The 17,371-nt window shown below is 35.1% G+C and overlaps 1 protein-coding gene across 1 annotated transcript in view; it reads right to left on the bottom strand.

Moving 5' to 3' along the window:
• Window positions 1-892: 892 nt before the first annotated feature.
• Window positions 893-17,371, bottom strand: part of LOC133329656 (sodium-dependent dopamine transporter-like) — a 35,633-nt gene continuing 19,154 nt past the window's right edge. The window contains exons 3-9 of the mRNA XM_061538133.1: window positions 5,240-5,374; window positions 5,010-5,168; window positions 4,756-4,903; window positions 4,314-4,691; window positions 4,005-4,242; window positions 1,416-1,644; window positions 893-1,339 (exon numbers count right to left, since the gene is read on the bottom strand). Of these exons, the coding sequence (XP_061394117.1) occupies window positions 957-1,339; window positions 1,416-1,644; window positions 4,005-4,242; window positions 4,314-4,691; window positions 4,756-4,903; window positions 5,010-5,168; window positions 5,240-5,374 (1,670 nt within the window). The 3' untranslated portion in view covers window positions 893-956. The remainder of the gene's footprint in view (window positions 1,340-1,415; window positions 1,645-4,004; window positions 4,243-4,313; window positions 4,692-4,755; window positions 4,904-5,009; window positions 5,169-5,239; window positions 5,375-17,371) is intronic.

Below are 17,371 nucleotides of genomic sequence, written 5' to 3'. Positions count from 1 at the left end.
ACATATTTCCTCTGTTGGATAATTATTGGTTATCCTCGTAAACTCCTGTCTGTTAGAAGTTTTCGTATCCACATGGCTTCCATAAATGCTTATGAAAGTATTCAAGTAGTTACAGTTAATCGACACGTCAGCTGCGATAAATAGACTACCTATTTATTATGCCATGGAATTCGAGTAGAAACTACTTAAACTTGCCTATATTTTTTTTTTCATTTAAGAGGTATCAGCTCTTACACCCACCAATTTCATCCTCAAAATGTTGATGATTTCAGTGGGATTTTAAATATATCTAGATGTTATCCATTTATTTTGAGTTACCTAGTATTTTAACTTCGATTCTCTTAAATTCACACTAAATATTATCTACACAGCATTTTTTTATGTATGTAATGATTTGAACAATTCAACAATATTTAATTTTCTAATAAATGTATATTAATATTTATGTATTCCCTTTTATGTTAGTATCTAGAATTTTTTATATATTTTTATTACAATATTTATTATGTAGTTATTTTGTTTCTTTGTTTGTTATAATTCTCATTCAATTCGTTTTCATAAGAAACCTAAGTACGTTGTATATGAAATTTGCATTACTTTTTGTTTTAAATTACTTACATTTACAAAAAATGTTTATATTTTCTTATAACTTTTATTTTGTCTAAATATTACTGCATATATATAAAATAAATTTGGTTAAATATTTTATTGAAAATTAAATATCTTATTAGGTTTACTTAAACAACTAATTCCCTAAACAGTTTTGCATATCGAGTTGGGTTTTTTTCTGAGCTTTTCATTTTATTGGTGGGGAGATTTTTGTTTTTGATTTTGTTTCAATTTCTTTCTACAAAAAATATTAAGTATTTGTAACAAATAATAATACATAGGTTTTGTTTGAGTTTTTTCCTTAAATGCTATACATAATAAATTTGAAATCTGGCAAATGGTTGATTTCAAACTTCTGCAGCTTCTTTGGTATCGGTTAGGCGAACCTGCGTTGCATCAGCTGTTACACCATTTACCGATACCTGTTGATCACGCCAAGGTGTGGTGAGGATACGCAAACGTTCTTTGAGAGTACCACGTGTGGTGCATAGTTTATAAATTGCCACAGCGGGTATCATCATAACCGATGATCCGGCTATACACCAACCCAAGGCATTTGCCCACCGTGGATAGGTGTAATCTTCATAGGAGAGCGGTTCATAACCAATCAAACCATAAACGGTTATGAACAACAAGAACAAGGGAGCCACAAAACGCCAACACACTTGCCAATATTTACCCGGTCGGAAACCGATCATATCACGTATGTCCTCACAGAAACGATTTGTTCCTGATTGTTTTTTGGAATAAATAATTCAAAATAATAAACAAAAAAATTAAAAACAATAATATAAATTTCAACTTACCATAAATCCACGAGACCGCAATAGCCTCAAAGAATACCGCAACCAATATTGAATAGCCGGCGGCATAACGATCTAATAGTTGAAAGAAATAGAAGCCACCTTGTGTACAGCTGGCCAAACCCACAATGAAGTAAAGTGAAAACAATCCAGCCACAAAGACTTCACGATTTCGTCCGATTTTGGGAAATTCATCACTCAAAGCTGTTATAATGGCTTCGGAACCCCCAAACTGAAAAAAGTAAAAGGAAATAGAAGTTTGAAAATAACCCTATAGAAGAATTTCTTCGTGTAGAAGGACTTCGGTAAAATTTAATATTTTTAATGGTCACCAAGAATTAGATCTCCCTCTTTCAAGTGGGAAGTTAACCTGCAACTATTACTTCTAATGGTAGTACTTTTGGCTATAGTACTGAGCAGAGGTTATATGGTGAACAATTCTGAGCTGTTTGGAATTCTACTGTAAATATTTTCGACAATGGACCTAATCCTGTCAGTGCCGTCTAGGTGTTCGGATCTAGCCTGGCTGTTTGGTCTTGTCTCCTTAGGGTGCATAAATTGTAAAGTTGGGCAATTTCGTTTCTGAAGCGAATTTCATATCTGTCTCTCATCCCTATTTAATGATTGTTCCATTGTATACAGACTGCGATTATTAGTTCTAATGGTAGTTCGGATATAAAACTGAGCAGAGGGTAAATTGTTTGGAATTCCACTGGGAATAGTTTCGTGGTTATAAGAGGCAACTAGTATCTCGGATCTAACCTGACAGCTTGGTGTGGGCCCCTTGGGAGCATCGAGTTGCCTGGAAAATTTGTAGAGTTGGACAATCTCGTTCCTAAGGCGGTTGGTTTTTTTCGGCTCGCTCCGCAAAAGGTACCAGGTCATTTAGTAGAATGTAGTAACCAGGTGGCAGTAACAGTATATCCCAAACAGGTGACACAGAGGCTTATCCGGCCTACTTTAATACCATCTCCTTATTCCGACAGGGCGGTTTAATTTTTTTGTGGCATTTACTGCACGACTAATCAACTGCCTTCCAGAGTGAGTTCCCTAGCTCAGGTTTTGTGCGAAATTAGATCTCATCTAGGGTATCCAAGCGGCTGAAGCTGTAACGATGTCTCAGAGTTTCTTTTAAGCTACCCGAAAATCAAAAGGAATTAGAAGTGATGTTTGGTGAAGTCGTAGATTTGATTTAATATAGATGTTGTTATCCCTAGTAGAGACGACTGGAACCCTAGCAACCCTCCTCTGGACGGTCTGGCTTTTTATACAAACGGATCAAAGATGGAAGAAGGTACTGTGAAAGGCTAGGTCTTGAACTGTAGTGTTTTCCAAGCTGAAGTCTTCGGTATTTGGAAGGAGAGATCGTTGAACTATTTTTGTGGATAGTCAGGCGGATCTTAAAGCCATCAAATCCTGTAGTATTAAATCTGAGGTCGTCCTAGAGTGTAGAAAAGTTTTGGAAGCACTCACTTACAGCTATCGGCTGTGTTGGGTACCTGAACTCCGTGACATCATATCAAGTTCTGGCCAACAGACGACACAGATTAGTGGTTGCTAACTTTCCACCTCTCTAAGCTTATTTTCAACTATTGAACCTGCTTTGATCTACAGCGTCATTAGAAATCTAAAGTGGCTAGGAAAGTGCAAACTTAGCATGTAATATTTTTTCTGTCCAATTTCTATAGCCATCGGAACTATTCCCACCTTCTTCCTAATATTTCTTGTTAGCATTTTATCCGAACATCGAAATGAATTCGAAGTGATGTTATGATGCCAGTTAATTTTCCTATGGGTTAGGACATTCTTCTGACGTGATTAAATAAGGCGATCTGCTGATAAGAAATAGCTGGGACAATGATACGATGGATCTATCTGGCGAACTGAAAGGCTGTCCCTCTATTCTGATATGTAATCATCATGGTGTACCTTGAGATCTCGTGTTTTTTCAGCTACCCGAACATCGAAAGAAATTGAAAGTGATGGTTTTGTGAACTCTCTGAATCACTGCCAGTTGGGTTTCTTATGGGTAAGGAAAGTCCGACCTTCTGACGTGATAAAATAAGTGCTAATGAATGAGATCAGAAATAGTAGAAGACGCTTTAAGAGAAATAGCGGACTCCCAGATTACGTCAGTTGTCAGGCGAAATGTAAGGCTTTCTCTTTATTCTGGTAGGTCATCATCAAGGTAAACATTGAAATCGCCTAAAACTTGTTACTCCGCGATAAATTTTGTGGGAATTTAGATCTCATATGGGGCATTCGACTATTAGGTATAAGCCTTGCGACTACAGCTTTAATGATGTCTCGGAATTTTCTTTCTGCTACCCGAACAGAATGAGAAGTTATCGAATGCGCTGGTTAAGAAAAGTGCGGTGAATGAAATTCGTCGATCTGCTGATAGATCCGATTATTAATAGGTGGTGAAAGGTAGCATGGTTTGCATTGAATCCCGAAAGCGAAATTGATATTAGACAGATTACGCGGTTCACAGCTATTAACTGGCGGTATATATACGTTCCACGTATTGCAAATATCGATATGACATTTATTCAAGCCCAATTGGAATTTAATTTTTTTTATTGTACTTACCGAACTATCCAAACCCAAAGTTAAGAGCATCATAAAGAATATCAATGCCCAGAAAGTACTGCCCGGCATTGTGGCAATGGCTGCAGGATATACAACAAACACCAAGCCTGGACCTTCTGTGGCAACATCTTCAATATTTTGACCCGATGTATGAGCCATATAACCCAATACGGAAAATATCACAAAACCGGCAATAAAACTTGTGGCCGAATTAATACAACTGGTGAGGAGGGCATCCCTAAAAGAAAATATCAAAATTGAAATCAGTATTTTCAAAAATTAATAAAAAAAAAAGAAATTAATACTCACTTATAAACATTATTATGATATTTATTATAGGAAGCGTATGCCAATAACACTCCAAAACCCGGACCCAGTGAAAAGAACACTTGAGTGGCAGCATCTACCCAAACTTCTGCCTTATAAATGGCATCGAAATTAGGATTCAGATAATATTGTATACCCATTGCTGAACCGGGTAAGGTAATACCGCGAATTAGTAGAATCAAAAGCACAACGTATGGAAAAAGGGCGGTGAACCACACCACTTTGCCTGAGGTGCCAATACCCTTCCACAGCGAGAAATAACATATTAAATAGACTATCAGCAGGCAAATTACCAAATCCCATTTTATTGAACCCAAATTATGGAGGCCATCACTTTGATTTAGTTCTAAAATGTAGCGGCTGCAAAGTATGGGGAAATTATTAATATTTCACCAAAAATTGTGGTCTGTTTTACGGAACTTACTTAAAATATTCTGAAGCGGCCGACTGGAAACGTTCACTGGCCGGTGTTGTGGTGGATAATGCTAAAGTAAGATTGGCCAGTGTTGTATTGAATTCGGAGGTAATTGTTGAATTAAGCAAACTATCGCTAACGTTGGCGCCCAACAGGGCTGGGGTACTGGCTTGTTCGAACTATAAGTTAAAAGAAACAAAATATTATTTCCGATAAGTACTCATGTATTTTATTACGTCTTATTCATTTTTCGGGAATATTACTCACCGGTCTACAATCATCTGTATTCCAGAAATTTGTACACGATGTCCATGGCAATGCATTCGTAAATGAGGCGAAAAAGAAACGCAACGACCAGGCAATAATAACATTGTAATAAAAATCTACATAGAATGCTATTAGAACCACTGCATAACCGATTCCTGGAAAATGGTAGGGATTGTTAAGAATTGCTTAATTTCTTTGCATTTTATAGTAAAAATCTGAGGCTTACCTTTAAATAATGGCACCAAACGACCCCAACATGTTATCGCACCCTTACGATTGTGTTGACCTAAAGCTAATTCCATGTAAAAAAGTGGTATACCACCAACTAATAACATAATGCAATAAGGTACCAGAAATGCGCCTGAAATAAAGAAGTACAAAAATGTTAGGATTAAGATGGAGAACTTTAACCAATCCTTCGATGTCTTAGATTAGAATTTCACAGACTGAGTTCTAATAGAGGAACTGAGTAAAATAGTACAGTTGTGCCCAAAATATTTAGTTGATAATCAGATTCTAATGAAGATGTAACATGTTATCGTTAAACTTGACATTATGTTCGTAAACAAGTTCCCGTTAACAGAGAGGTCACATTGTAGACGCGGTAGCAGTGGTGTGATGCCGGGAAGACGTCGAAAAGCATCCTGTAATGTTCGGCCGAGGATATAAAAGGAAGAGACAATCCTAACTCGTAATGAATCAGTGAAGATCGGGCAACCTACCAGGAACCTACCAGACTTATAGGGTCGTGGTAGTATGTGGAATTAAAGAGCCTATGATTATCAAGTGCAGAGCTGTCGTGGTCCTTTAATTAAAAGTGATTTTTATACCCTTCACCACACTGTGGTACAGGGTATTATGCCTTTGTGCATATGTTTGTAACAGGCAAAAATAATCGAGATAGACCCATGGTTCCTTTTGAGAATATACATAGAATCACTTTCTAAGTCGATTTATGCATGTCCGTCCGTCCGTCTGTTTGTCTGTCCATGTTAAATTGTAAACAAAGTACAGGTCGCATTTATGATCCGAATTGGATGAAATTTGGCATAGGTCACTTATTCGGCCCAAGGACGAACCCTATTGAAATTGGGAAAAATCGGTTCAGATTTAGATATAGCTCCCATATATATATTTAACCGATTTAATGTAAACGGTCCCTATATATCTTTCGATTTGCACGAAATTTGGTACAGCCTAATCATTTAAGTCTAGAATGATGTCTGCCAAGTTTAGTAAAAATCAGTCCAGATTTAGATATTGCTCCCATATATAGTTTCGTCCGATTTCATGTAAATGGTGCCCCAAAGTCCCTATATATCTTTTAATTTGCACGAAATTTGGCATAACGTACGGAATTAAGCCTAGAGTGATGTCTGCCAAGTTTCGAGAAAACCGGTCCAGATTTAGATATAGCTCCCATATATAGGTTCGTCCGATTTCATGTAAATGGTGCCCCAAAGTCCCTATATATCTTTTGATTTGCACGAAATTTGGTACAGCCTAATCATTTAGGTCTAGAATGGTGTCTGCCAAGTTTCGTGAAAATCGGTCCAGATTTAGATAGATATAGCCCCTTTTATTATAGATTAATTTTAAGTAATTGACGCACCATATATATTTTCGCCCGATTTCAAGTAAATTGGGCATCAAACTCCTCATGTTAGACAGATTGACATCAAAGTTTGCACATCGTACAAAATTGAGCATAAAATTATATAGTTGCGTTTTCTAGAAGTACAGACATAGCCCTACGGATGACCTATTTATATTTGTTTGAAGTCGATTTACATACTTTATGGATAGATCTAGGTATATTCGCATTTAAATAAATATCACATGTTTTATTTCATCCAATTTCATGCTAATAGTCCTGTTTAATATACCCATAGTGGTGAAGGGTATCATATAGTCGGTCCCGTCCGACTTTACTACTTTCCTTACTGGTTAACCATGTCGAAATAAAGGGCCGTCGTGTTCCTTTATTTAAAAGTGATTTTAAATGTGGAATAAAGACCCCTGCAGACAATTGCAACACGTAATGCGAGAGAGAATTATCGGGAGAAAAGAAGAGAGGCGAAACGTATTTTCAGAAAAAAGAAGAAAGAACAAGAAAAGCGTTAGCGGGGGCAAATCAAAATGTACGAGTCAGAACGAAGTCCGGAATTTTTTTTGGTACAGGCGCATCCTCCTGTGGAGATGAAAAAGGAAACCTGGTGACAGATACAGACAGCGTGTTGGGAATCTGGAAAGAGCATTTTGAAAAACTTCTGGTATCAAAGAGTGGCGGTGAAGAAGATACCTCAGAACCAATAAGAGATGACAAGGTCAGAATAGCAATCAATCTACTGAAAAATAATAAAGCAGCAGGAGCCGATGGGTTACCAGCCGACACTATTGGACCATACCAATGTAGCCCCACACCAGTCAAAACCACTATAGACCAGATTTCTCTATGTGCCAAATCCTGGAGAACATGCACGAAAAACATATGGACACATTCCATATATTCGTCGTAAAACCGCATTCGACAGCCCTTTCAATTCAGGAGTGTTTAAAACCATTCCTGCGTTTGGCATTTCTGCAAAATAAATACGAGTATGTAGGATAATTTTAACTGGCATAAGGTCAGCAGTTAAAGTCGGAAAGTACATATCGGAGCCATTTAATACCGAACGAGGATTCAGTTTGTCGTGTGATCGTTTTAATATCCGGCAGGAAAAGGTCAAACGAGATGCAAAGGTGAACAGAAATGACAGTCTGTACACCAAACAACATATGTTACTCGCCTACGCCGATGACATCGATATAATGGGTCGAACATTGCGAGCGGTAACAGTCACCTTTGAATAAATTGAGAAGGAGTCTGTCAAAGTGTGGCTGGCAGTAAATGGCGAGAAGACCAAGCTGATGGTATCAACGTGCAAGACTTCCTGTAGACTCGAACCAACTATGGAACTTGAGAACTACAGCATCGAGGTAGTCAACGGTACCTTGGTACCGCCATAAATATTATTTTTTATTTAAAAGTGATTGTAACCAAACCGAAATAAAGAGTCGACGTAATCCTACTGAAATTGCAGAAAATCGGTTTAAATTTAGATATAGCTCTCATATATAGTTTCGTGCGATTTTATGTAAATGGTGCACCAAACTCCCAATATTTGTTCGATTGAGACAAAATTTTGCACAGAGTACTGAATTAGCGGCAGTTTTGTTGAAATCGGTTCAGATTTAGATATAGCTCCCATGGAGCACAATACTGCCAATATTGGTCCGATTGAGACAACATTTTTCACAGAGTACTGAATTAGGTCTGGATTGATATAAGCCACGGTTTGTTGAAATCGGTTCAGATTTAGATATAGCTCCCATATATAAAATGGGAGCACAATACTGTCAATATTGGTTCGATTGAGACAAAACTTTGCACAGAGTACTGAATTAGGTCCAGATTGATGTCTGTGAAGTTTTGTTGAAATCGATTCAGTTTTAAATATAGCTCCCATATATATTTTCGTCCGATTTAGTGTAAATGGGGTCCAAAGTCCCTACATATCTTTCGATTTGCACGAAATTTGGCATAACGCCTAGAATTATGTGTGTTAAGTTTCGTGAAAATCGGTTCAGATTTATAAATAGCTTCCATATATTTTCGTCCGAGGTGTTCCAAACTCCTTTTGTTTGTTCGTATCAATTTGAGACTAGAATGACGTTTGCGTTTTTTTTAAATTGGTGCAGGTGCAGACATAGCTTCCACACATATTTCGAACGGGTGCTTGATTGAGATTAAATTTGAACAGAGCGGCATAAGTTTATGTATTTGATTTTCATGAGGTAGCAAATCTTCCAACTAAAAGTTATCCATATCGGTCCACTTCTTTGGTATTTTTGTGATGTTGAGCATGGTTTTAAAGCCTAATGGCTTTAATTTGATATTTTGGGCTTTAATTGGGCGCCAAATACTCCTGCCAAAATGTCCACTTTTTAATATAGCCCCAATTATGAGCATTTTGATGATTTCAAACACCTTAGCCCTTACGAATTTAACTCAATTAGTCACTCGAACAATTATGCGTGTCAACAACAACAAATACCAGCATAGAAAAATTACGAATAGCCTCTTGGCCAAACGTTGCAGGACATATGCGTTTGACAAAGTAATTTCCTTAAATATCCGATTTGAAAAAAAATGAAAAGTTATTAGGCGGTTCACATACAAGCACCCACTCCCCACCCATTCAAACACCATAACGTGGTAATACTTTTGACATTTTCAACACCACCACCATCACTTTATGACATCACTTCTCTTCTCTTTGCATACTGAAGTCGGCCAAAGACAACAACAACAATTAAGTTTTATGCTATTTTTAAATCACATTATTATTATTAGCATGTCCATATAATTCTATTGAAGGCCAGACCATGGTAAGAATAATGGGTAAGGAAGAGAGAGGAGGGGTGTGGGGGAGTAAGAGGTGTCAACTGTAAATGACATGAAAGATGTGTTAGTGTGATGACAAGGATGCTGTGAGTCTAGAGAATTTTCCACACTCATTGCTAGCTTGTAATAGAAGTGAAAGGCAAATGGGTATATAGAATACCACCCCTCACAACAATATTGAGAACCTAAAATTCCATTATAAATAAATCTAATTTTCGTTGTTTTAAAAACGCCACCACCAGCAACAAAGGCAACAGCAGCAATATCATGTACTCTAGCAAAAAAGCAAAGCTCTCAATTCTTAAATGACATTTATAAATGTATGTGTATATTCATATGTTCGTGTGTGTTTGTATGAGCAGGGTACTTGTATGGACTTTTGTTGAAGAGGTTTGAGTGAATTCATTTAAGTGGTTCGAAGGAGGCGTGGAAATTGGGAGTAAACTATAAAAATGTCCAATATTTTCTTTGATATTTATTCAAAATCGCAGATGGGTCGAATTTGACCCATTGTATAAAAAAACTGTTCACCGAATAATTGTCTTGTTGTTTCTTCTGTGGCAAATTTGTAGGATTTCAAAATTCGACCCTCTTCCTTCTTGAAGGCTTAAAAAATGTTTAAAAGATCCACGCCTTCTTGGAGGCTTTAAAATAATCTTCATAAAATACTTTAAAAATCCACGCCTTCTTGGAGGCTTTAAAATAGTCTTTAAAAAATCCACGCCTTCTTGGAGGCTTTAAAATAGTCTTTAAAAAATCCACGCCTTCTTGGAGGCTTTAAAATAGTCTTTAAAAAATCCACGCCTTCTTGGAGGCTTTAAAATAGTCTTTAAAAAATCCACGCCTTCTTGGAGGCTTTAAAATAGTCTTTAAAAAATCCACGCCTTCTTGGAGGCTTTAAAATAGTCTTTAAAAAATCCACGCCTTCTTGGAGGCTTTAAAATAGTCTTTAAAAAATCCACGCCTTCTTGGAGGCTTTAAAATAGTCTTTAAAAAATCCACGCCTTCTTGGAGGCTTTAAAATAGTCTTTAAAAAATCCACGCCTTCTTGGAGGCTTTAAAATAGTCTTTAAAAAATCCACGCCTTCTTGGAGGCTTTAAAATAGTCTTTAAAAAATCCACGCCTTCTTGGAGGCTTTAAAATAGTCTTTAAAAAATCCACGCCTTCTTGGAGGCTTTAAATAGTCTTTAAAAAATCCACGCCTTCTTGGAGGCTTTAAAATAGTCTTTAAAAAATCCACGCCTTCTTGGAGGCTTTAAAATAGTCATTAAAAAATCCACGCCTTCTTGGAGGCTTTAAAATAGTCTTTAAAAAATCCACGCCTTCTTGGAGGCTTTAAAATAGTCTTTAAAAAATCCACGCCTTCTTGGAGGCTTTAAAATAGTCTTTAAAAAATCCACGCCTTCTTGGAGGCTTTAAAATAGTCTTTAAAAAATCCACGCCTTCTTGGAGGCTTTAAAATAGTCTTTAAAAAATCCACGCCTTCTTGGAGGCTTTAAAATAGTCTTTAAAAAATCCACGCCTTCTTGGAGGCTTTAAAATAGTCTTTAAAAAATCCACGCCTTCTTGGAGGCTTTAAAATAGTCATTAAAAAATCCACGCCTTCTTGGAGGCTTTAAAATAGTCATTAAAAAATCCACGCCTTCTTGGAGGCTTTAAAATAGTCTTTAAAAAATCCACGCCTTCTTGGAGGCTTTAAAATAGTCATTAAAAAATCCACGCCTTCTTGGAGGCTTTAAAATAGTCTTTAAAAAATCCACGCCTTCTTGGAGGCTTTAAAATAGTCTTTAAAAAATCCACGCCTTCTTGGAGGCTTTAAAATAGTCATTAAAAAATCCACGCCTTCTTGGAGGCTTTAAAATAGTCTTTAAAAAATCCACGCCTTCTTGGAGGCTTTAAAATAGTCTTTAAAAAATCCACGCCTTCTTGGAGGCTTTAAAATAGTCTTTAAAAAATCCACGCCTTCTTGGAGGCTTTAAAATAGTCTTTAAAAAATCCACGCCTTATGTTAGCCTTGAAAATGTAGTCTTTAAAAAATCCACGCCTTATGTTAGCCTTGAAAATGTAGTCTTTAAAAAATCCACGCCTTATGTTAGCCTTGAAAATGTAGTCTTTAAAAAATCCACGCCTTATGTTAGCCTTGAAAATGTAGTCTTTAAAAAATCCACGCCTTATGTTAGCCTTGAAAATGTAGTCTTTAAAAAATCCACGCCTTATGTTAGCCTTGAAAATGTAGTCTTTAAAAAATCCACGCCTTATGTTAGCCTTGAAAATGTAGTCTTTAAAAAATCCACGCCTTATGTTAGCCTTGAAAATGTAGTCTTTAAAAAATCCACGCCTTATGTTAGCCTTGAAAATGTAGTCTTTAAAAAATCCACGCCTTATGTTAGCCTTGAAAATGTAGTCTTTAAAAAATCCACGCCTTATGTTAGCCTTGAAAATGTAGTCTTTAAAAAATCCACGCCTTATGTTAGCCTTGAAAATGTAGTCTTTAAAAAATCCACGCCTTATGTTAGCCTTGAAAATGTAGTCTTTAAAAAATCCACGCCTTATGTTAGCCTTGAAAATGTAGTCTTTAAAAAATCCACGCCTTATGTTAGCCTTGAAAATGTAGTCTTTAAAAAATCCACGCCTTATGTTAGCCTTGAAAATGTAGTCTTTAAAAAATCCACGCCTTATGTTAGCCTTGAAAATGTAGTCTTTAAAAAATCCACGCCTTATGTTAGCCTTGAAAATGTAGTCTTTAAAAAATCCACGCCTTATGTTAGCCTTGAAAATGTAGTCTTTAAAAAATCCACGCCTTATGTTAGCCTTGAAAATGTAGTCTTTAAAAAATCCACGCCTTATGTTAGCCTTGAAAATGTAGTCTTTAAAAAATCCACGCCTTATGTTAGCCTTGAAAATGTAGTCTTTAAAAAATCCACGCCTTATGTTAGCCTTGAAAATGTAGTCTTTAAAAAAATCCACGCCTTATGGTAGCCTTGAAAATGTAGTCTTTAAAAAACCACGAATTATGGGAGACTTGAAAATTTAGACTTAAAAAAACCATGCCTAAAATTCCGCTACTCCTTGGAGCTCAGAAAATTACAACTATAAAAAACACCCCTAATGAAAACCTCGAAAATTTAATCTTTGAAACACACACCTCATTGTTCGGGTCGGGCGAACATAACGATAACGAATCAGAAAATTTTGTTTCATAATTATTGTTTCATAATTATTGCTTCAATAATGACGTTTATTCCGTTCATATCCTTCAATATATATCCCCAGTCTGTATATACACAAAATTAAGTCGGATCGACTATAGTCCTTTCTTTATTGTAATTTCGAACCTGTAATTCTAATAGCCCCTCGTATTATTTCACCTGAAAAGAGTTAAACAATTTGTACACGAAACATTTAACCTGTACCTGCCTACCATGTCATACCTATGGCATTGTTTTGCATTGTCTGTTGACTTTTGTTAAATTTTCAGAGACCCGACTGCCGGAGACAAATGGGGGGACTCTTTGCTTTTCAGACAAAAAAGGATGTGTCAATAACACAAAGCTATTAGCCACGTTGATGGCTGACTATGATGACGACAATTAATGTAAAAGCAGTGACGGTAAACTTCAAATGCATAACGGTAAATAATGAAAAAAATCTGTTGTTGTTATTACATTAGGTGAGGTCTTGAGTAAATAGAGGATTGGAAAACACTTTATGGGGGTAAGTATGTAATATACAACATTTCCTTTTAAATATACATATATAAGGTTTTCCTGGTAAAAAATATTATTTAAAACATCCACGCCTCTTGAAGTCATCATAAAATAATATTCTTTAAAACACCCACGCCTCTTGAAGTCCTTAAAAAAATATTCTTTAAAACACCCACGCCTCTTGAAGTCCTTAAAAAAATATTCTTTAAAACATCCACGCCTCTTGAAGTCATTAAAAAAATATTATCTAAAAAATCCACGCCTCTTGAAGTCCTTAAAAATATTATCTAAAAAATCCACGCCTCTTGAAGTCCTTAAAAAATATTATCTAAAAAATCCACGCCTCTTGTAGTCCTTAAAAAATATTATCTAAAAAATCCACGCCTCTTGTAGTCCTTAAAAAAATATTATCTAAAAAATCCACTCCTCTTGAAGTCCTTAAAAAAATATTATCTAAAAAATCCACTCCTCTTGAAGTCCTTAAAAAAATATTATCTAAAAAATCCACGCCTCTTAAAGTCCTTAAAAAAATATTAACTAAAAAATCCACTCCTCTTGAAGTCCTTAAAAAATATTATCTAAAAAAATCCACGCCTTTTAAAGTCTTTAAAAAAATATTATCTAAAAAATCCACGCCTCTTGAAGTCCTTAAAAAAATATTATCTAAAAAATCCACTCCTCTTGAAGTCTTTAAAAAAATATTATCTAAAAAATCCACGCCTCTTGAAGTCCTTAAAAAAATATTATCTAAAAAATCCAAGCCTCTTGAAGTCTTTAAAAAAATATTATCTAAAAAATCCACGCCTTTTAAAGTCTTTAAAAAAATATTACCTAAAAATCCACGCCTCATGAAGTCCTTAAAAAAATATTTTCTAAAAAATCCACGCATCTTGAAGTCCTTAAAAAAATATTATCTAAAAAATCCACGCCTCTTGAAGTCCTTAAAAAATATTATCTAAAAAATCCAAGCCTCTTGAAGTCCTTGTAAAAATATTCTTTGAACATGTACGCCTCTTTTAGCCATTGTAAAAATATTATTTAAAAAATCAACGCCTACTGAAGTCTTTTTAAAAATTTGAAATATTTTTACTAAAAAAAATGACAAAATCCACTTATTCAAACTTATTGAAGTTTTATTGTCCTCCAATATAAGTGCTACATATATATGTAATAGTTTTTTCACTTGTTGCTTCGTTCTCTAAATCTCCAACATAATTTTCACATTTTATTTAAAAATCTTCAATCCCATCACCAGCCCCCACCCATATCCATTAATTCAATAATAATTTTCCATGGCCCATCACGATTTGAAACGTGAACATTATTCGAGAGAGAGCGAGAAAAAAAAAACAGAAATATGAATGCCATGAAAAAAAATAATGGAGTTGGAAATCACAGGCAATTGTATTAATCGCATGCTTTTAAGCTAATGCTTTTGTTGCTCTGACTTTTCTACCACTTTTTTATTTTATTCTTTCTCCTTTTCTTTTTCTGAGGGGCAATAAAATGTCATCAGTGACAGAATTATAATGGAGGGGGAGTGAGTGAAGTATGAAATCCTTTTGTTAAAATTGTTAGCACCACTTCATTTCGTCCTCAAGTTTTTTATTCTTTCGACAAAGGTGGAAGGTGCTGTGGGAGAAATCGGGGGTGAGGGGTTGCGACAAGGATTGGTGGTATGACATATGTCATGACAACGATACCAAATCGCATTAAATGTGAATCAAAGTACAATTGCAAAGCAAAGCAAGGCTATGACAATTTTCAATTTCCAACATAGCTCCAGAGATGAGGATGATGAAGTAGCTATGTACGTATTATTATTATTGGTATTGTTGTGGTGTGAGTGTGTGTGTGTACGTGTGCAAGGATATTAAAAGGAATTTACACAATGATTTTTTTTGGATTTAGTTTGTCAAATTGAAAGCACTTAACCCCAAACAAATCATAATAATAACCTAAAGTATGTGATGATAAATGGGCCATGATCCTGTGGTCAGGCGGTAAGAATGTTGTTTCCTATTTGTTAGTGGAGGGTGGAGTATATTATAGAATTTTAGCAAGGACTTCCATTTAAAACCTGTTTTGTTAGATATTCTACTACTACTTGCATTTAAAAATGTATTTTTTAAGAAAATATTTTAAGAACTTCAAATGACCAGAATTTTGGATTTTTTTATATACTTACATTTTTATACCCTACACAACTATGTTGTCAGGGTATTATAGCTTTGTGCAGCCCCAAGAGTTTGTAACACCGCGAAATATTGGTCCTAGACCCACTTTTAAGTATACCGGTCATATCTCGACTAGCTGAGTCGATCTAGACAGGTGTGTCCGTCCGTCCGTCTGTTCATTATAATTTGTAAACACGATACAGGCCACAGTTATGGACCAATCTTCACGAAATGTTGCATGTAGGATGGGTTCGGCCCAACGAAGACCCCTATTGTTTTTAGTAAAGATCAGTTAATATTAAGGGGATGAAATGGACCAAATACTAAATTTTTGTCTGATTTTTTGGTCGTTTCAGAGGCCGCAATAATGGCCCAAATATCGCGAATTTTTACATGGAGAAGAGGATGTATTCTATAGCGTATATATTTACCCTGAAGGACATATACGCGAGAAGTTGATAATAGATCCAAGACCAAGTGGTTGACCTTTCTAATTTTCGGTGATGATCGGAAAGTTAGATTTGGAAGTTGGAAGTTGTGTTGGGTATCGTATGGTCGGCCTGCTCCGCTCACTGGTTAAAAATTATATTTTGAAAGACTTTAACAGGCGTTTTTTTTAATATTTAATATTTTTTCGAGGACTTTAACAGGCGTGGATTTAAAAAATTTATTGAAGGGACTTCAAATATAGTGGTTTTGAAAAATCTTTTTTAAAGGGGCTCAAATAGCGTGGATTTTTTTTAACAATATTTTCTACGACGTCTTCCAGACGAGTGGCTTTTTTATAGAATATTTTTTGCAAGGACTTCTAGGAGCATGAATTCTAAAAGAATATTTTTAAAAAGATTTCAACAGGCATGGTGGTAAAAAAATATTTTTAAGGGCTTCAAAAGCCGTGGATTTTACAAGGGCTTCAAAAGTCTTGGTTTTTGAAGAATATTTTTTAAAAGGACTTCCTCAGGCGTGGGTTTTAAAACTTAAACTAGGCGTGTAATTTTAAAGAATATTTTTGAAAAAGACTTCAACTGGGGTGGATTTTTAAAAATATTTCTATAAGGACTCCTATTGGTTTTTTATGAATATTTTTTCAAAGATTTTCTCAAGGAATTAAAAAAAAACTCCAATAAGCTTCAATTTTTAAAAAAAATATATATATTTTTAAGGACTTCAAGAGGTTTGGTTTTAAAAAATACTCTAAGAACTTCAAGAGTGTTTTCAGAGAATTAAGTAGTGGTGGATTTTTAAAGAATATTTCTTACAAGGACTTCCATTATTTTTTACAAGTACTTCCATTATTTTTTACAAGGACTTCAATAGGCGTGGATTTTAAAGATTATTTTTACAAGACTTGAACAGGAGCGGGTTTTTATAAAAAGAATTTTTAAGGAATTCAACAGGCATGGTTTTTAACAGGTGGTTTTCAAGAAGTTCTACAGACGTAGTATTTGAAATATATTTTTTACAAGGATTGAACAGGCGTGGTGTTTGGAATAATTTTGTTCTGAAGTTTTTTTTTAATTTTTAAATTCAAGCTTATTGAAGTCCTTGAAGAAAATAATTCTTCAAAATTCCGCCTTTATGGCAGTTCGTGAAGAAGTAATTTTATTCTTTATATTTCTTTCAAATTGTGAACAATATTTTGGATAAAAAAATATACAACTGTTGGAGTCTCTGTATTTTATGCTTTACGCTTTTTGTAGCCCTTTAAAACATATTCCTGATATCCTTGCCAATTTATATCCTTGAAAAAATCTTAATATTTTTGAAAATCCATGGCCCTTAACCTGTTGCTGCTTACATTCATTTCAAAAAGTGTTGGAAAACCTCTATCCTTGCTCCATTGAATTTCAATTTCAATGAACGTTGACAATGGTTCGGATTTTTATTTCCTTTTTTTCATTGTGGTGGCGCTTAAGTGAAAATAATCTATAAATCACATTTTTATGCTATTGAGTGTATGTTGTTGTTATCCTTACATTTGAAATATTATACGGCTCAATGATTTTCAATTTGTATTTTTTTTATA

Source organism: Musca vetustissima, unplaced genomic scaffold, assembly GCF_032173495.1.
Source record: "Musca vetustissima isolate MV318-11 ecotype Yass unplaced genomic scaffold, APGP_CSIRO_Mvet_v1 utg118067, whole genome shotgun sequence".
NCBI lineage: Eukaryota > Metazoa > Arthropoda > Insecta > Diptera > Muscidae > Musca > Musca vetustissima.
The sequence above is the reverse complement of the archived record's forward strand: the minus strand, read 5'-3'. Positions and strand labels throughout refer to the sequence as shown.